This window comes from Mustelus asterias, chromosome 2 (assembly GCF_964213995.1).
Source record: "Mustelus asterias chromosome 2, sMusAst1.hap1.1, whole genome shotgun sequence".
NCBI classification, from domain to species: Eukaryota; Metazoa; Chordata; class Chondrichthyes; order Carcharhiniformes; family Triakidae; genus Mustelus; species Mustelus asterias.
In genome coordinates, this window is record NC_135802.1 from 30,680,729 (window position 1) to 30,701,696 (window position 20,968).

Sequence of the window (20,968 nt, forward strand, 5' to 3'; positions counted from 1 at the left end):
AAAAGTGTGAGGTGATTCACTTTGGAAGGAGTAACAGGATTACAGCGTACTGGGCTAATGGTAAGATACTTGGTAGTGTGGATAAACAGAGAGATCTCAGTGTCCAAGTGCATAGATCCCTGAAAGTTGGCACCCAGGTTGAAAGGGTTGTTAAAAAGGCGTACGGTGTGTTAGCTTTTATTGGTAGAGGGATTGAGTTTCGGAGCCAGGAGGTCATGTTGCAGCTGTACAAAACTCTGGTGCAGCCGCACTTGGAGTATTGCGTACAGTTCTGGTCACCGCATTATAGGAAGGATGTGGAAGCATTGGAAAGGGTGCAGAGGAGATTTACTAGAATGTTGCCTGGTATGGTGGGAAGGTCTTTTGAGGAAAGGCTGAGGGACTTGAGGTTGTTTTCGTTAGAGAGAAGAAGGTTAAGAGGTAACTTAATAGAGGCATACAAGATGATCAGAGGATTAGATAGGGTGGATAGTGAGAGCCTTTTTCCTCGGATGGTGATAGCTAGCACGAGGGGACATAGCTTTAAATTGAGGGGTGAGAGATAAAGGACAGATGTTGGAGGTAGGTTCTTTACTCAGAGAGTAGTAAGGGCGTGGAATGCCCTGCCTGCAGTAGCAGTGGACTCGCCAACATTAAGGGCATTTAAATGGTCATTGGATAAACATATGGATGATATTGGAATAGTGTAAGTTAGATGGGCTTTAGATTGGTTTCACTGGTTGGCACAACATCGAGGGCCGGAGGGCCTGTACTGCGCTGTAATGTTCTATGTTCTATCAAAACCTTTTATGTTTCACTGAGATCACCTCTCTCAATTCCATTGAGTATAGGCTCAACCCTTCCTCATGAGACGACAAAAAAGTTTACAAATAAGTTCTTATCTCTCAGAGTATAATTCATGATCATTTCCATTAATCTAAATGTTTCTTTTGTTTTCAGTCGACATTAGGGTTTTGTAACTTATGACGAAGAACACAAGATATTTCTTGTATCATCTGGCTCAGTGTAGGGGTCAGCTGATCTCCCAGTTTTCGCACAACCAATGAACGGATGGCACAGTGTAGCACTGCTGCCTCACAGCACCAGGGACCCGGGTTTGAATCCTGATTCCTGTCTGTGTGGAGTTTGCACATTCTCCCCGTGTCTGCGTGGGTTTCCTCCCGGTGCTCTGGTTTCCTTCCACAATCTAAAGATGTGCGGGTTAGGTGGATTGACGGTGCTAAATTGCACTTCAGTGTCAGGGGGACTAGATAGGGTGAATGCATGGAGTTATGGGGATAGGGCCTGGGTGGAATTGTGGTTGGTGCAGACTTGATGGGCTGAATGTCCTCCTTCTGCACTGTCGGTTTGTATGATTCAAATCACAACAGAGTGCCTCTTTGCTCTTTGCCAGCTGCATTTAAGTGAGTCCAGAACCTAAAAATGTTTCAGTGACTTTCCGGCATTTTTTGTTGGCAGAAGTTGGGGAAGGGGTTGAAGTGGAAAGAGTGTGACTCTGACAACTTTACATCTTTTCTGGATCTCTGTTTCAACTCCTTTGCCCAACCAATTCATTGATAGATAGCTAATATGAGGCATGTTTGACTATTTTTGCTTATTTCACCACAGTATAGAAGATATGTAAATATCCTTCATGTTATACATTGCGACTGGTTATGAATCAGTTGCCGCTGTTTGTGATGCACCTTTCATTTGTTCATATGCCACAGTACCCTCCCTGCAAAGGACGCAGAAGCCATTGCTGAACAAATACGTTTACGTAATATCAATGCTATTATGCTGGTTGGTGGCTTTGAGGTAGGTGCTGCATTTCTTCTGTACTCTGAAACATGGTAAAATACTGTGTATATGTTTGAAAATCAAATGCAATTCTCGAGCATAAGCTTTGCCAAATGTCTGAAAGAAAATCCACTAAACATACAAAAAACACTCACGTTGGCCGAAGGACAAAACAATATTCAAAAATCATAGGAACCCTACAGTGCAAGAGGCCATTCGGTCCATCGAGTCTGCACTGACCACAATCCCACTCAGGCCCTTTCCCCGTAAACCCACATATTTACCCCACTAACCCCTCTAACCTGCGCATCCTGGGACACTAAGGGGCAATTTAGCATGGCCAATGCACCTAACCCGCAAATCTTTGGGCTGTGGGAGGAAACCAGAGCATCTGGAGGGAACCCACGCAGACACGGGGAGAACGTGCAGACTCCACACAGACAGTGACCCAAGCCGGCAATCGAACCCGGGTCCCTGGCAGCAGTGCTTGCCACCGTGCCGTCCTCTGAAAACCTATCCTGAAAACCCATCCTGACAATAATCCTCTCGTGCAGCTGAGTAAATTTTGCTCTTCAGATCTCTTCCTGATCTTCATACAGTCCACAAAGGAGGCAGTCTAGCTGGGATAACTAACCCTGCAAAGTGCTATTTCAGCAGCAAACAGCCTATCATGTCATGTAAACAATCGCGTGTTGTTCCCAAACTGACCAACTCGGATAGTGAGCCCCATCCATTAATTTTCCTACACCCTGTTACAAATATGTAATTCGCACAACAGCTAAATTACTGTTGGCTTTGTTAAAGAAAAACTTTGTCAAATTTCTGAGTGTTTTAGAAGACGTGGAATTTTTTCAAATCAATGGTAACTGATCGAAACAATAGTGATTGATACTGAAACCACGCTCAGCTGAATTTGTGCAATTTGGTTTGCTCCAAGATGCTGAGCTTTGCACATCTATCGATTACGTTTAACATTTGCACCTTTTTAATATTTGATATGGAATTAGCATCTCCGCGCATTGAACAAGACAATTTTATATTTGAATGTAGATTCTTTAAAATTTCAATACAGTATTAAAATAGCAGTGAAAGACTGCCTCAAAGAGCTTTACTTGTGAGCTCCTTTTGAGATTAAAAAGCACCTTGGTGGAAAAGAGCTTGAAAACAATGCTATTTGCATTCAGCCAGTATGAGAGCATGGCAAATTGCGGGAATTGGACAAGGATAGGTGTTTCAAGACTAGGCATACAACTAGTCGATCTGAATTCCACTATCCATACTTGAAATTAATGAGCAACCTGTTCTTTCCAACAATTGTGTTTTTTTTCAATAGGTAATTAACCAAAGACGTTGGGGGGAATTCTCCCGTCCCGCCCACCACAGGAATTGTAGCGAGTGTGGGGTGGACCACACACAGGTTCATTGACCTCGGGCGGGATTCTCCAGTTTTGGGGCAAGCACGGCCGGAGAATCCCACTCATTGGGTGGGATTTATAGTCCATAATAGGTTATTAAGTGACTGCAAAGCAGCGCCACTGGATGTTCTGTAGCAGGGGACAATAAAAATGATTGGACGGTAAATTTGACAGTTGATAGACTGGGATGAAACAAGTTGGGAGAAGGCTCATGGGTAGGCTGAGTGCCTTGTTTCCTTGTTGTAATCTTCTATATAATTCTGTGTAATTGTGCAACTGAAGACCCAATATATAACAAAGTCAATGCATTTAATTGATGATGTGGAGATGCCGGTGTTGGACTGGGGTAAACACAGTAAGAAGTCTCACAACACCAGGTTAAAGTCAACAGGTTTATTTGGTAGCAAATTTGCTACCAAATAAACCTGTTGGACTTTAACCTGGTGTTGTGAGACTTACTGTATTTAATTGATGATGCAGAGGTGTTCTGGATGTGCCAGCAGTGGGGTGTTTGACAGCCAGCTAGAAAATGGAATTTTAGTGTCAGTCTTGACTGGGTTTCACAAATGCATACGTCATAGAACATAGAACAGTACAGCACAGAACAGGCCCTTCGGCCCATGATGTTGTGCCGAGCTTTATCTGAAACCATGTCGCTGCAAGAGTTCCACCAATCCTGAGTGGGATGATGATAAGACCATTATTGTGTGACACTGGATACAGTCCAGGAAGATGAAAAGCAGTTGGTAATTTTATTTTTCCAGTTTTTTTTTTGGTTTCCTATCTACAAGTTTTTTGCACAGAGGGTTGGGGGGTGCCTGGAACTCGCTGCCGGGGGAGGTAGTGGAAGCAGACACGATAGTGACTTTTAAGGAGTGTCTTGACAAATACATGAATAGGATGGGAATAGATGGATATGGTCCCCAGAAGGGTAGGGGGTTTTAGTTCAGACGGACAGCATGGTTGGTGCAGGCTTGGAGGGTCGAAGGGCCTGTTCCTGTGCTGTAAGTTTCTTTGTTCTTTTTGCATGCAGACATTTTCCCCTTCTGGCGAATAGTGGGAAAGTTTTGGAATGATTAGTACGCTGATGATCGACTTGTTGAACCTCTTCACTCTTGGTCAGCAAGTTCTAGAGTGCAGAGTGAGACATGGGGTGCTACTCCCTGAGGCACAATACCATCTACTTTTTGTTCTCCTTCATAGAATCATACCTTCTGTTGACTACTCCTGTTTGGTTGTTGGTGAATTACAGGGAGATGTCCATGTTATTGACCTAACCCACTTTCCTAGTTGAAGGAGGGAGAGGAGTGCTGGGTGGTCACAGCGGGAGGCTGAAATGTTGAATTTGGATGCAAAATGTTACTGTTTATGATGTGTGTTCTATATTTTTTTTACCTCGTGAGAGTGCAAGTTTACAAGTGGCTCCCCCTTTGGCCCTTTCTTGCTAATTTAACTGTTGTACATGCAAGCTAATTTGGATGTGCCCCCCAGGCATACTTGGGACTTTTGGAGCTGTCAACTGCACGCACCACGTATGATGAGTTCTGTATCCCCATGGTTATGGTTCCTGCCACTGTCTCCAACAATGTGCCTGGTTCAGACTTCAGCATTGGTGCAGATACTGCCCTGAACGCTATAACCGATGTAAGTCTGTCTAGGAATGTGTAATTACAGCACAATGGTCCAAGCCATTATCTGAACTGCATCTGTTATCTACTAGCACCAGCAAGGTTCATACTGCTGTTCCAAACCACTCACTTCCCTCACCAATATAAGGTTACATCCATTTTAATCTTGTTGACTGGGGCTTCACAGTGGACTGTTGGAGTTCTAATTTCGGATGAATGAACTCATTTAGAGCCTTTATCAATTAGCCCGTGATTCTAAGCACTGTTGATGCCATTTCCTACAAGCTAGTTTTCAAGAGTCTTTGATCTGACTTCCTATTCTTGGCAGCTCTGAAGTGATGTCAATGTGTCTTTATTTAGTTGAAAAGCACTATATTTGCAAATCTCATCTCATCTGGCGGCTCATTGAAAACAGCCACAGATACTTTCAAACTAGATACTGAAATGATATGGTGTCTCATTGTTCCAAAATAGAAAGAAAGGCTTATAGCTCTTTTCAGATGTCTCAAGAGCACTTTACAGCCAATAAAGCACTTTTGAAGTGCAGCCCTTGTAATAGAGGAAGTGCCGCAGCCCTTGCAAGTCCCTGCAAACAGGTGATAACTAATGAGCAGATTTTGCAGTATTGCTGAAAGGATAAATTTTGTCCTCCTTTGAAAATATGCCATGGAATATTTTACACCCACCTGAGAGGGTAGGCCAGGCTTGACTTGATTTTCCCATCTAAAAGACAGAATTTCCCAACACTGCAGCACTCCCCTCAGTATTGCACTGGAGTTGTCAGTTTTGATTTGTGTGCTCATGTCCTGCAATAAGAGATAAGTGTGGTACCAGCTGAGTCATGGTTGACACTGTAAACTGGCATAGATTGCAGTCCATTCCATCCAAAACATTCTCTCCACAGTATTTTTTGCTATTGTTCTTTTCTGTGGAATCCAAGTGATTAAATTACTAGAAAATGCAGAAACTTTATTTTCCCCGAAACAACCTGGTGATTTTTGTGGTGTATGCAACAGTATGACCATTCTGAATGCTAGTGGATGATGCTGCAGTTGGATAGTGTTAAAGGTAGGTAAACCGAGTCCTCCAGTTGTACTTAAAAATCTCAATATCTGTGTGCCATCACTGTCTGCTACAAATTTGATTAGTTGTTTTAGTTTTGTTTCATATTAATCACCACTGAAAACGAGGCTACACTTTCTCATTTTCCTGAAACTGCGCTAGCGTTAAGCTCGAATCCTTAGAAGCATTTTCCTATATCTTGCGACAAAGAAAAGTATAGCACAGGAACAGGCCCTTCGGCCTTCCAAGCCTGTGCCGATCATGATGCCCTAACTAAACTTCTGTCCTTACTCGGTCCGTATCCCTCTATTCCCTCCCTATTCCAGTACCCATCCAGATGCCTCTCAAATGTTGCTAATGCGCCTGCTTCCACCACCTCCTCTGGCAGCACATTCCAGGCACCCACCACTCTCTGCATGAAAAACTTCCCACACACTTCTCCCTTAAACTTTTCCCCTCTCACCTTGAGTCTGTGCCCCATTGTAATTAACACTTCTACCCTTGACTATCCACCCTGTCCATGCCCCTCATAATTTTGTAGATCTCTATCAGGTTTTCCTTCAGTCTCCATCTTTCCAGTGAAAACAATCCTAGTTTATTCAACCTCTCCTCATAGTCAACACCCTCGAGACCAGGCAACATCCTGGTGAACCTTCTTTTACTCTCCAAATTTTCCACATCCTTCTGATCGTGTGACAACCAGAACTGCACGCAATACTCCAAATATGACCTAACCAAGGTTTTATATAGCTGCAACATAAGTTTCCCAACCCTTGTACTCAATACCCCGGCTGATGAAGGCAAGCATGCCACATGCCTTCTTAATTATCTTGGCCACATGTGTTACCACTTTTAGGGATCTGTGGACTTGCATGCCCAGATCCCTCTGTTAATGTTCCTAAGGTTTACAGTATAATTCACACCTAAATTTGATCTTCCAAAATAGGACAGTAGGAAATACAAAGAGCAACAACATCCTGAAAGGAAAAACAGGATTTTAGATCCAACACTGAAATAGTAAATCTTTTATTTGTCCTACACTTTTGATCTCTTCAAGCCCTACTCACTCATGTGCTCTATTATCCACATTGGCTGCTGGCCCATCAATGCTTCAAATTTAAAGTTCTCACCTATGTATTCGGATCCCTCCATGGTCTTGCTCCTTCCTATCTCTGTAACTCCCTCCAGCCATACAAGCGTTCAAGCATGATTACCTTCATTAGTTTACCTTCTTTAGCTGAGCTTTCGTCTAACCCTTCCAATATCTCTTTGGCTCGGTGTAGATCTGCCCAATTTCACTTTGAATAGCCTCGGGATGTTTTCCTTTGCTAAAGGCACTGCACAAATGCAAGTTCCTATTGCTGATAATTCCGTTATTAAAAAATTGATTTGCATCTGCCAAAGTTTCAATCATGCCATTTTGAATTCCAAGTGAAGCAAATCATTCCCTTTTACTGTTCCATTTAAATTTTTGATGCAGTTTCAAGATTATGAGGAAGCCTTAGTCTATACCTAATCATTTGTGAGCTATTCTATGTCTTCCCCCAACTCCTCCTGCATAGTCTTTACTGGTGCTCAAAATTAGTATTGTGCTGACATTGCTTCAAACTTGGCTTTGGGCTGTGTGTGCCAGTGTGAGCTTTCTTGTGCAGGTTTGTATTGATCGCAGGCACTTTGCATGCACTTGTGCTTGCAGTTTGTGTTTGCGAATGGGAAGCCAAACTTCTCCTTACATTTAAAAGCAATATGATATTATGCTACACTCTGTGGTGTGATAGTCAGAAATAAGTGCTAAATTATGTTTGTTCCGGAAATCCAGGGTTATGAAGCTATGGTGCAATTAAATCTTGCACGCTCATGCATTGAGGAGTTTTGCATCCCACTATGTCTTGTGCCTGCTACCATAAGTAATAACATGCCAGGTACTGATTTAACTATTGGTGCTGACACTTCTGTCAATGCCATTGTGGAGGTAAGCCCCATCTCTTTCAGTTTTAATTATGTTGAGGCTAGCTATGTTATAATTATTGTGGCTCTGCGCATAACGTGCTTGGCGTTGCAATGTTTTTTTTGTCCGGCAGTGTTCGTGTCGCGTGCTATTTCGGCAGTTAATTTCGTTTTTCTCTTCTGCCAAGAAATTCCCATAAATTTTGCATAACATATGCCATGGAAAGCTGCAATTTCACAGGATTATGCTTGTTTTATGTGTCCTCCATTTTAAAGTAAGCTGTGAGGATAACTAATTTGGACCTTTTCTCAATTATCGTCATTAAACACACTTTGCAAGTTTTCTGCTGTTTAATGGAAAAAGCACCATCTGAATGTTCTTCACTGATGACCAAAAGAATTTAAATTAACTTCCGCGTCATAATTGTTATATTCTAAACCAAGAGCACATGCTCCTAATTCTATAGTGAAACAAATGTTATTCATATAAAATGATTTGCCGTTGTTACATAGAAACTAGAGGCAGGAGTAGGCCATTCGGTCCTTCGAGCCTGCTCTGCCATTCATTTTAAGTTTATTTATTAGTGTCATAAGTAGGCCTACATTAACACTACAATGAAGTTACTGTGAAAATCCCCTAGTCACCACACTCCGGCACCTGTTCGGGTACACTGAGGGAGAATTTAGCATGGGCAATGCATCTAGCCAGCATGTCTTTCGGACTGAGAGAGGATGCCAAAGCACCCAGGTTTTGATCATGGCTGATCATCGAATTCAATATCCTGATTTCTCCCCCTTCCCCCCCATATTCTTCGATCCCTTTAGCCCTTGGAGCTATATCTAATTTCTTCTTGAAATCACGCAACGTTTTGGCCTCAACTACATTCTGTGGAAGTGAATTCCACACATTCGCCACCCTCTGGGTGAAGAAATTTCTCCCCACCTCAGTTCTAAAAGGTTTACCTCTTATCCTCAAACCATGACCCCTAGTTGTTGTGCAATAAGTTTAAATATTCTGTTGTTACAAGTAAAAATTGAACATTTTATAGTTTTAAGGGGTGTGGGATTCGATAGCTATACCAGCACTTTTATTGCCGATCCCTAATTGCCCTTGGAAGATGGTGGTGAGCTGCCTTCTTGAAATATTGCAGTCCATGTGGTGTAGGTACACCCGCAGTGTTATTAGAGAGCAAACAATCAAATGCTAGAACTCTTACCAAGCAACATATTTATCCCACAAAGACAAAATTTGGTAGCTAAATTATAGAACCAGTGGATAATCCTGTCCATCTGTAAACACCAAACAATGGAACAAACTGTACAGGTGTGTTTGAGAAATGCTGAATTCTGCTAGCATTTTATATCTTAAAATATTTTCTGTGATCACACGAGCAGATAGGTAACTGGGGACGATAAAACAAACTTAATTGATTCTGAACTGTTCTGTTCAATTTAATTTGTGTTTTCTATACTAACCTGATGTTTTCTTGTTAGACGTGTGATCGTATCAAGCAATCAGCAAGTGGAACAAAACGTCGTGTGTTTATTATTGAGACCATGGGAGGTTACTGTGGCTATCTAGCAAGCATGAGTGGCCTTTCTGCTGGTGCTGATGTTGCCTACATCTTTGAGGAGAAATTTGACATCCGTGAGTTGCAGGTCTGTACTCTTTTTTTTTTACAGTAAGAAGTCTCACAACACCAGGTTAAAGTCCAACAGGTTTATTCGGTAGCAAACACCATTAGCTTTCGGAGCACTGCTCCTTCGTCAGATGAGTGGAAATGTGCTCTCAAACAGGGCACAGAGACACAAAAATCAAGTTACAGAATACTGATTAGAATGCGAATCCCTACAGCCAACCAGATCTTTTTAGAAGTAAACATTTTTTGCTACAATTAGCCATTTGTAACTTTTTTAAAAACTTTACAGTTTACATATATGTATCCATCGACACGTCTTTTTATTCATTCGTGTCATGAACAAGGTCAGCATTTATTTCCCCTGGGAAAGTGGTGGTGAGCTGTCTCCTTAGTCTATTGCAGTCTATGTGGTGTAGGCACTCGCACAGTGTTGTATGAAGGGAGTTCAGAATTTTCATCAAATGACAATGAAGGACCAACATTATATTTCCAAGTAAGGATGGTGTAGGACTTAAACGCGAACTTGGGTAGTGGTGTTCCATACAACCCCTACAGTGCAGAAAGAGGCCATTCTGCCCATCGAGTCTGCACTGACTCTCCGTCAGAGCATCTTACTTAGGACTTGTCCCCGTAACCCTATGTATTTACTCCGCTAATTCCCCTAACCTGCATTTTTTGAGACACTAAGGGCCCGATTTTTACCATCAAGTTGCACCCATTTTCGGGTGCAGAAACTTGGTAAAGTTGGGTGTGAGGCGAGTAGCGCGATCCGCGCCCGCCTCCACACCGGTTCCCCCTTTACCAAGGCCTGAAAATGGCTGCGATCGGCACCGCACCCGAAACGGGCGCAACGACCATTTAAATGCATTTGCATGCATTAAAATTGTCTTAATGGGCTACACGCCCAACGTTACCGGCACTTCCCCCTTTACTACCGCATTCGCCCATCCAGAATCGGCGCAAAACAGACATGCTCCACAAAAGTCCAATTCGGGCGCTCCAGTGAGTGAGGAGGTACGTGCTGAGCGTCTGACGACTCTGTTTGAGATCAGTTGGGGGTGCGGGGTGGTGGGGAGATGAGTCTGGTGGCTCTCTGCCTGAGATCAGTGAGGGAGGAAGGGGGGGGGGGGGGTCCACTGCCACTCTGTCTGTGATCAGTGAGGGGGAAGGGAGTTCCAATGCCACTCCGCCTGAGATCGGAGGAGGGAAGGGGCCGCGATCGGTCTGGGTGGCGGAGGGGGTTGGGGGAATAAAGGGGTCAATAATGTTGTTGGGGGTGGGCCAATGTCTGTGGGGGCTGGGGGGAGGGAGGCATTATCCGGCCCGGGGCGATGTGGCAGGGGAGCCGCATTCTATAATTTTTTGTCTGCCCATGCGCAGTTGGAGGTGTCGATCGGAGCTGCAGGGCTTTGGGTGTGTTAAGCCCCACCCACAGGCTTGTGCAGCGCGATTTGGAATCGCTGATATTTTTGCAGGCAGAGTGCGTGTGGGGGCGCCTGAGAACGGGTCTAAAAGTCGGATCTGAAACATTTCCAGTTCCACGTCCGCCCAGCACCTAGAATCAAAATGGTAAAATAAGGCCCTAAGGAGCAAATCAGCATGACCAATCCACCAAAACTACATGGAGGTGATTCTCCTATCCCGCTGCACTGCTTTTTTAGCGCAGTGGGATGGGAGCCGGGCCTGAGCGCGTCTCTCAGCACAGAGTCTCCGGTGCCGTCAGGTCCACACCAGAAATTGCTGGAAATGTATTCAGCGCCTCATTTGCATTCAGTTTAAGTGCCATTAGCAGCCCTGGGACAGAAATCTCTGGATCTGCTGGCATCTCCACCCCGCCAGGAGTCTTTCACACCAGCGGGGTTTACAGTAGTTCTCCACTTCGTTGGAACTGGTGGCCTGACCCCGCTGGAGTGACGGGGGGGTCAATCAAGGCCCTCCCAGAGGGTCAGGCGCCGGGGGGGGGGTTGTCCCCTGGACATTGCCACCTTGGCAGTGTCAGCCTGGGCCCCCTGGAACTGCCTAAGGGGCAAAGTGCCAGTGTCCAGGGGGCATTTTGGCACTGCCCACCAGGCGAGGCAGTGCCAAGTGGCTGGGGCCTCTGGGAGGGCAATCGGTGGGGTTTGGGTTCCCGCTGCTACTCTGCAGTCGGGATCTGTGAGGGAGGGAAGGGGGCCAGCGTTCGGGACTGGCCATCCGGGTTGGGTGGGTGGGGAGGCAGGCTGTTGGGGGAGTTGACTGTGGGGCGGGGGGGGGGGGGGGCTTGACACTGCGGGAATGGGGGGTGGTTTGGGACTACTGGTGGGGAGGGGGTGGGGAGATCGGGGTTGGGGGGGTGGGGTCAAGGCTGGCCCAGACATATTCAGGAGACCAGCAATCAGGCCGTGGGAGGGGCGGGATCACACAGTTGGCATTGCGGGGGTTGCAGGGCTAGCCAGCGATCGGGAGGCCGGTAGACAGGAGCCACTGCACATGAGCCAATCTCTGCACTGTCAGATCGGCACATGCGCAGTGGCCCGCTCAGCGCTAAGCTGCTGGCCTCTCCAGTGGGAATAGGCCCCGACCCCTGATCTTTAATGTGATTCACGCTAGTGCACTCAGCAGTGCACAGAGTGTGGGAGATTCTTTTTTAAACTCCCGCTGAAAAAGCCAGCTTTATTTACTCCAGTTTTTACGCAAATTCAACTCTTAGAATTTTTTTGGGAGAATCTGTCCCCACATCTTTGGAGTGTGGGAGGGAACTGAAGCACCTGGAGGAAACCCACGCAGTTACGGGGGGGAATGAGCTAACTCCACACAGTCACCCAAGGCTGGAATCGAACCCAGGTCCCTGGCTCTGAGGCAGCAGTGCTAACCCCACTGTGCCACCGTGCGACCCATGCTAACCTTCCCCAAGCAGGGCAGACGCTGCAGGTCTGGGAGATGCAGTTGGAAAAGCCTTGGTGAGTTGCTGCAGTGCATCTGGTAGATGGTACACAGTTATTGCCACTGATTTGGAGAGAGTGAATGTTTAAGATGCTGAATGGGGTGCTAATAAGATGGCTGTTTTGTCCTCAACGGTGTGGAGCTTTTTCAGTAATATTGCAGCTACATTCATCCAGACAAGTGGAGAATATGTTATCGCACTGTCTGTTTATGTGTTATGTAGAGCAATAGCATTATATAAATGTATGGAGATTAGAGCAGCAGACCGTATCATGTTGATCCATTACATTTTCCCTCACCTACCCAGTTTCCCTTTCGTCATGGTTCTGGCATTCATGATGTGGAATCTTATCTGCTAAATTCATGACGCATTCCCCCAGCCCCTCCACTTTTATGTCCTTAGATACACTTAGTCTAATTTTAACCTTTGTTCTAGTAGCTCTTGTCACATCAAAGTGTTCATTAAAACACATAGTGGATGTCATGGAAAGAATCTGTTTCATTTCAGCCCCGAGTGGCCTGCCTAAATAAGGAATTTGGTTATTGCTTTCCATTGTCACAGTTGCAGACAGGGAAAGATTGTGGTAGTTTGCTATTATATATTCCACAAAGTCCCTAGTTTTGACAGTACCCAAATGCATTTCGGTCATGCGTTCACAAGGGGTGTGTTTTATCTGGTTTCCTTTGTTAATATAAATATGAACTTTGTTCTTGGCAATATTATTGTTTATCTTTCAATCCTGTTCTTAAGATGTTGGTCCAGCTCCTCTTTAAGAATTGGTCAACAGATCATTTCCTGCTTTACAATTCAATTCTGCTTCTTCTGTCTGAGGGGAATTGCTGTGTATTCTTATTTGAAGCTGAATTATTATTGGTTCTGTGACTCTTGCTTAAAAGCTGCTTGCAGTCTCCATATCTGAGCATTTGAAATAACTCTATTCCTTCAGTTTTATCCATGCTGTATTTGTTCAGTTACGGTGGGTTGCTGGCGTTTCTCCTCCTCTCTGGTCGCGTTCATTTCTTATCCATTTTCTTTCCACAGTGCAATAACGTTTACATTTGCTGTACCAGGATTCTTCTTATAGTATGATTCTCAGAAATTGGGGAAACATTGCTGCGAAATCTTACTCAACTTGGAAAAAATGATAGGAATGAACGAATTCTTCATCCTGTCCAAATTAGTGCCAGCTAGTGGTGGATAGAAAGATGAGCAACAATAAAAAGCAAAAATGCGACTGTAAGAATACTTCTTTGTTAATTATTGGCAGCGAAAGCTTTATATATTTACAGGTCGTCAAAGTTTCGGTAGGGGAACATGTGGCAAATAGTGACCACAACTCTGTTAACTTTAGGATAGTAATGGACAAGGATGAGTGCTGTCCTACGGGCAGGGTGCTAAATTGGGGGAAGGCTAACTATAGCCGGATTAGGCAGGAATTGGTGGATGTTGATTGGGAGAGGATGTTCGAGGGTAAGTCCGCGTCTGGCATGTGGGAGTCTTTTAAGGAGCTATTGATAAGGCTGCAGGATAGGCATGTGCCTGTAAAAAGGAAAGATAGGAAAGGTAGGATTCGAGAGCCGTGGATAACCAGGGAAATTGAGGATCTGATTAAAATGAAAAGGGAGGCGTACGTTAAGTCCAGGCAACTGAAAACAGATGGAGCTCTGGAGGAATACAGAGAGAGTAGGAAATAACTCAAACGGGGAGTTAAAAGGGCAAAAAGAGGTCACGAGATGTTCTTGGCAGGCAGGATTAAGGAGAATCCTAAGGCATTCTATTCATACGTTAGGAACAAAAGAGTTGTCAGGGAGAAAATCGGACCTCTCAGGGACAAAGGAGGGGAATTATGCTTGGAACCCAAGGGAATAGGGGAGATCCTAAATGAATACTTTGCATCGGTATTCACGAAGGAGAGGGGCGTGTTAACCGGGAGTGTCTCGGAGGGAGGTGTTGACCCGTTAGAGAAAATCTCCATTACAAGAGAGGAAGTGTTAGGTTTTTTAGGGAACATTAAAACTGTCAAAGCCCCATGGCCTGGTGGCATCTATCCTCGACTGCTCAGGGAGACGAGAGATGAAATTGCTGGGCCTCTGACGGAAATCTTTGTCGCTTCTTTGGACACGGGTGAGGTCCCTGAGGATTGGAGGATAGCGAATGTGGTTCCGTTGTTTAAGAAGGGTAGCAGGGATAACCCAGGAAATTATAGGCCGGTGAGCTTGACGTCTGTGGTAGGGAAGTTGTTGGAGAGGATTCTTAGAGACAGGATGTATGTGCATTTAGAACGGAACAATCTCATTAGTGACAGACAGCATGGTTTTGTAAGAGGGAGGTCGTGCCTTACAAATTTGGTGGAGTTTTTTGAGGAAGTGACAAAAACGGTTGATGAAGGGCCGTGGATGTCGTCTATATGGATTTCAGTAAGGCATTTGACAAAGTCCCACATGGCAGGTTGGTTAAGAAGGTTAAGGCTCATGGGATACAAGGAGAAGTGGCTAGATGGGTGGAGAACTGGCTTGGCCATAGGAGACAGAGGGTAGTGGTCGAAGGGTCTTTTTCCGGCTGGAGGTCTGTGACCAGTGGTGTTCCGCAGGGCTCTGTACTGGGACCTCTGCTATTTGTGATATATATAAATGATTTGGAAGAAGGTGTAACTGGTGTAATCAGCAAGTTTGCGGATGACACGAAGATGGCTGGACTTGCGGATAGCGAAGAGCATTGTCGGGCAATACAGCAGGATATAGATAGGCTGGAAAATTGGGCGGAGAGGTGGCAGATGGAGTTTAATCCGGATAAATGCGAAGTGATGCATTTTGGAAGAACTAATGTAGGGGGAAGTTATACAATAAATGGCAGAGTCATCAGGAGTATAGAAACACAGAGGGACCTTGAAGGTGGCAACACAGGTGGAGAAGGTGGTGAAGAAGGCATATGGTATGCTTGCCTTTATAGGACGGGGTATAGAGTATAAAAGCTGGAGTCTGATGATGCAGCTGTATAGAACGCTGGCTAGGCCACATTTGGAGTACTGCGTCCAGTTCTGGTCGCCGCACTACCAGAAGGACGTGGAGGCGTTAGAGAGAGTGCAGAGAAGGTTTACCAGGATGTTGCCTGGTATGGAGGGTCTTAGCTATGAGGAGAGATTGGGTAAACTGGGGTTGTTCTCCCTGGAAAGACGGAGAATGAGGGGAGATCTAATAGAGGTGTACAAGATTATGAAGGGTATAGATAGGGTGAACAGTGGGAAGCTTTTTCCCAGGTCGGAGGTGACGATCACGAGAGGTCACGGGCTCAAGGTGAGAGGGGTGAAGTATAACTCCGATATCAGAGGGACGTTTTTTACACAGAGGGTGGTGGGGGCCTGGAATGCGCTGCCAAGTAGGGTGGTGGAGGCAGGCACGCTGACATCGTTTAAGGCTTACCTGGATAGTCACATGAGCAGCCTGGGAATGGAGGGATACAAACGATTGGTCTAGTTGGACCATGGAGCGGCACAGGCTTGGAGGGCCGAAGGGCCTGTTTCCTGTGCTGTACTGTTCTTTGTTTTTTGTACAGTATCAATTCATTCGAAGATTCTAACATTACTTCTAAGTGGATTATATAAGCTTCATTGCTAAAAGAATCCTTAGACTCCCAGCACATCCAGGATATGATTACCATGGCCTGAATGATATTGCAAGTTATCTTAAGACACTGAAACAAGCACTGTTGTGAGTGAAAGGCACTGACATTAGGTGTGGCTTTTATTATGGTAATAATCCGAGAAAACATAACATTTAAAAAAGGCATTTTATTTTACATTTATCCCCCATCACATTTTTGGACTTATTCTTTACCATTCAAATGAAAATAATAGTAAAGTCCTCTTAACATTATGCCATTTACATTTTTTTATGGGATGTGGGTATCACTGGTTCGGCCAGCATTTATTGTCTAATCCTAGCTGTGTTTGAGAGGGTGATGATGAGCTGCCTTTTTGGTATAGGTGCACCCACAGTAGTGTTAAGGAGTTCCAGATTTTGACCCAGCGACAGTGAAGAGACAGCAATTTTGTTCCAAGTCAGGATGATGTAAGACGTGGAGGATGAACTTGTGGTTGCATCTGCTGCTCTTGTCCTTCTAGATGGTAGAGATCATGGGTTGGAAAGGTACTATTGAAGGTGCATTGGTAAGTTGTTGTAATGAATCTTGTAGATGCACACTTCTGTCCACACAAACATACAGTGGCAGAATAAATATTTGAATGCTTAAGGTGGTGGATGAGGTGCCAGCCAAGTGGGTTGCTTTGTCCTGGATGGTGGTGTTCTTCATGAGTGTTGTTGGAGGTTGCTTTTCCAGGCAAGAGGAGAGAATTCCATTACACTCCTGACTTGTCTTGTAGATGGTGGACAGGCTTTGGGAGTCAGGTGGTGATTTACTTACTGCAGAATTCCCAATCTCTGACCTGCTGTTGTAGCCACATTATTTATATGGCTAATCCAGTTCAGTTTCTGGTCAATAGTAACCCCCCAGGCTATTGATTGTGGGGGATTGATTGATGGCAATGCCATCAAAGGGTGACAGTTAGATTCTCTCTTGTTATAGATACTCATAGGCTGAAATGAATATTACCTGCCACTTATCAGCCCAAATGTTGTCCATGTCTTGCTGCATGTGGACATGGACTGCTTCAATATCTGAGGAGTTGCAAAATGTGCTTAACATGTGTAATCACCAGCAAACATCCCCACTTCTGACCATATGATGGCTGGAAGGTCATTGATGAAGCAACTGAAGATGGCTGGATCCAGGACACTACCTTGATAGTTCATAATTTCATAAACTCTTTCAAGCAAAGCTGTGAGGTACATATGGAATTATGTAACCTGCAATTGAGGGGTTTTGACATAATAGATAAACTGTATTCACGGACAGAGGGGTCAATAACCAAAAGAGACAGTTTTAAGGTCATTAGTAAAAAAAACTGGAGGGATAATAGGGTATTTTGTATTTGTGGTGAGCTATTCTGATTTCAAACGCACTGCCTGATGCGACAGTAACTTTAAATAGAGAATTGCAACAGGCGTTTGAAAGGAAGAAATTTACGAGGTTATGTGTAAAGAATAGGGAGGGGGACAAATTCAGTAACTCTTCAAAGACTCGGTATAGATACAATGGACCATATGGCGGCATCATCATCATCATCATCATCATCAACCTGAACTGCTAACTGTCCATCTCCACAGATTACTGCCTGACCTGCTAATGGCTTCCAGCATTTTCTGTTTATATTTCCAGTTACTCGCATCTGCGGTATTGACTTTTGTATTAAGTTTCATTGTTGCTTTAACAAGATCCTCCTTGTAATGATTGCAAACCACTTAAAGCTTATAGAATACATGCTGCTTTCCAAGGCTCAGACAAGTCTGACTTTCCATTGATGGGCAGATGATGATGGTGAATTTGCAACTTGTGCTAGGCAAATTGTGATCATTAACATAGCAGTATTCTTGGTGTTTCTCTACTGTGCTATTGCCCTGATTTCGTGCTGGTCACAGTCTAAGAATATGGGGGAAACCTTTAGTACTGAGACGAGGAGACATTTCTTCACCCAAAGAGTGGAAGCCTGTGGAATCCTCTACCACAGAAAGCAGTTGAGGCCAAAACATTGTGCTTTTAAGAGGACTTAGATTTAGCTCTTAGGGTGAAGGGAATTAAAGGATATGTGGGGAAGGCAGGATCAAGCTGTTGAGTTGAATGATCAGCCGTAATAATGAATGGCGGAGCTCCTATTTTCTTTGTTTCTAAGCATTGGAGAGAGTGCAAAAAAGATGCATGAGAATGATTCCAGGGATGAAGAACTTCAATTGTGAAGATAGATTGGGGAAACTGGGACTGTTTTTCTTGGGAGATGGGAAGGATAAGAGAAGATTTGATAGTGGTAATCAAAAATCATGAGGAGTCAGGTTAGAGTTGTGAAAAGATCGAGAATGGCACAGATTTAAAGTTATTCACAAAAAGAAACAGACAACATGAGGAAAAGCTTATTGACGCAGCAAGTGGTTTGGTCTGGAAGGCACAACCTGAGAGTGTGGTAAAAGCAGGTCAAGTGAGGCATTCAAGAGGGAATTAGACAGTTATCTGAAAGGGAAAAGTGTGCAAGAATATAAGAAATAGGAGCAAGAATAGGCCATCTAGCCCCTCGAGCCTGCCCCGCCATTCAATAAGATCATGGCTGATCTAATAGTGGTTTAGTTCCACTTACCCGCCCGCTCCCCATAACCCTTAACCCTTCTCTCCACAGTTGCTTCCAGATCTGTTGCGCATTTCTGGCATTAATTAGTCATTGTTTAATGCTTACATTCTTTGGGAAAGGCATTTGACGCCTATCCAAATTTTGTGAATACACGTTACTTTAGACAATATTAAGTGACTTCCAATTACTCTTTGTGAAAAAGTGCTGAAAATAATATAAAAGCTGACCTTTGTCTTATGCGCATTAACATCTTGTTTTTCAGAGCAATGTGGAACATCTGACAGGAAAGATGAAGACGACTGTCCAACGGGGTTTGGTGCTCAGGTGAGAATTGCGCAACAGTTGTGTGCAAAATAGCACAACATTTAACATGTGAAACATTATTAATGTATCAATCTTCCAGCAATTCTTGGCGAGGAAGACACAGTTCCTGCTGGCCTCTTTATCCTGTTTTTTATTCCTCGTACCTTTTGATACTTTTATTCCACCCAAAATACCCAATGCAAATTGAACCCAAATCATGGTCGCCACGTGAAGGACAAACCAGATCCAAGATGAGTCTTTGTACCTCATCTTGGGCTTGATCAAACAAGATCCAAGTTGACTGGATGAGGCATTGCACCCCCTCCCCAGGCTTGATCTGATGCTTCACCTTAGCCAAGAGGCTGAGATGGCTTTGAAAACGTTAGATTAAGCCTCGGTTTAACTTTATCCGCTACACTGATTCTATGATTCTAAAATAGGTGGGAAAGCAGGCTGTGAAGAGGATATAAAGGTTTTACTGATGGATATAGATAGGCTAGGAGAATGGGCCACAACTTGGCAGATGGAGTTTCATGTGGAAAGTGTGAGGTCGAAAAAATAGTAAGGCAACTTATTACCTAAGCAGATTCAAAATGCATCCGGGCAGAGGGATCTGAGTGTCTATGTTCATGAATCACAGAAAGTCGGTATGCAGGTGCAGCATGTTTTAAAAAAGGCAAATGGGATGTTGCATTCATTGCAAAAGGACTGCAGTATAAAAGTAGAGAAGTGTTGTTGCAATTGTATAGGGTGTTGGTGAGACCACATAGAATCATAGAAACCCTACAGTACAGAAAGAGGCCATTCGGCCCATCGAGTCTGCACCGACCACAATCCTACCCAGGCCCTATCCCAATATCCCTACATATTTTACCCGCTAATCCCTCTAATCTACGCATCTCAGGACACCTAAGGGCAATTTTAGCATGGCCAATCAACCTAACCAGCACATCTTTGGACTGTGGGAGGAAACCGGAGCACCCGGAGGAAATCCATGCAGACACGAGGAGAATGTGCAAACTCCACACAGACAGTGACCCAAGCCGGGAATCGAACCCAGGTCCCTGGAGCTGTGAAGCAGCAGCGCTAACATCTGGAGTATTGTGTCTAGTTTTGGTCTCTTTATTTGAAGAAGGATGTGGTAGCATTGGAGTCAGTTCGGAGGAGGTTCACCAGATTGATTCCGGGGATGAATGGGTTGATATACGAAGAGAGATTTAACAGTTTGCGCTTACGCTCGCTGGAGCTTTAAAGGATTAGAGGGGATCTGATCAAGGTATATAAAATTTTTAAAGGGATTGATGAAGTAAATGTAGACCAAATGTTTACTCTTGGGGAAATCTCGAACTAGAGGTCACAGGTATAGGTTGAGAGGCGGTAGATTTAAAACTAAGATGAGGAGGAACCACTTCTCGCAGAGGGTGGTGAATTTGTGGAACTCGCTGCCCCACAGCGCGGTGGAGTCTGAATCATTGAATGGTTCAAGAAGGAGATAGATATATTTCTAATTAAAAAGGGGGGATATGGGGAAGAGGTGGATTTTGAGACCAGGGAGAGATCAGCCATGATCTAATTGAATGGCAGAGCAGGCTCGAAGGGCTGAATTTGCCTACTTCTGCTCCTAATTCCAATGTTCCTATATTTACTCTATCCTAGCCTGGGCAAACCACCATCGCAGACATCAGCACAGCCCAAGTGCAATGGGCTAGCCTCGTCACATGATCGTGGTTTATACTGTTTGGCCATGAGTTTCACAAAACGGCAGTTTGCCAAGAGTTTCAGGAAATTGCTGCTTTTGTGTGTTAATTACCTTTTAAGCTAACCAGTTTGGAATGGTTAGGTACTTGGCAGTGTAAGTACACTTTTAATGTGTATTGTGTTCTTGTAATGCCATTCAACCACTCTGGCTCAGGGAGGGAACAGTTAAAACTGAGGAGACCCTTTTCTTCAGGTGTTCAACTGTTCATAGAATTCTTTTATTTCTTTTCCTGGCTCTCTTTCAATCCAGTTTTTCTTCCCTTCTCAGTTCTTTATAGTTT

General features: G+C 44.3%; 1 protein-coding gene across 5 annotated transcripts in view; it reads left to right on the forward strand.

Moving 5' to 3' along the window:
* The window catches only part of pfkpa (phosphofructokinase, platelet a), a 115,192-nt gene that overhangs the window by 77,453 nt on the left and 16,771 nt on the right, over positions 1 to 20,968 (forward strand). For all 5 annotated transcript variants that reach the window (XM_078232853.1, XM_078232890.1, XM_078232863.1 and 2 more), the window contains 4 exons: positions 1,710 to 1,797; positions 4,686 to 4,838; positions 9,326 to 9,490; positions 18,889 to 18,950. In XM_078232853.1, coding sequence (XP_078088979.1) covers positions 1,710 to 1,797; positions 4,686 to 4,838; positions 9,326 to 9,490; positions 18,889 to 18,950 — 468 coding nt within the window. The remainder of the gene's footprint in view (positions 1 to 1,709; positions 1,798 to 4,685; positions 4,839 to 9,325; positions 9,491 to 18,888; positions 18,951 to 20,968) is intronic.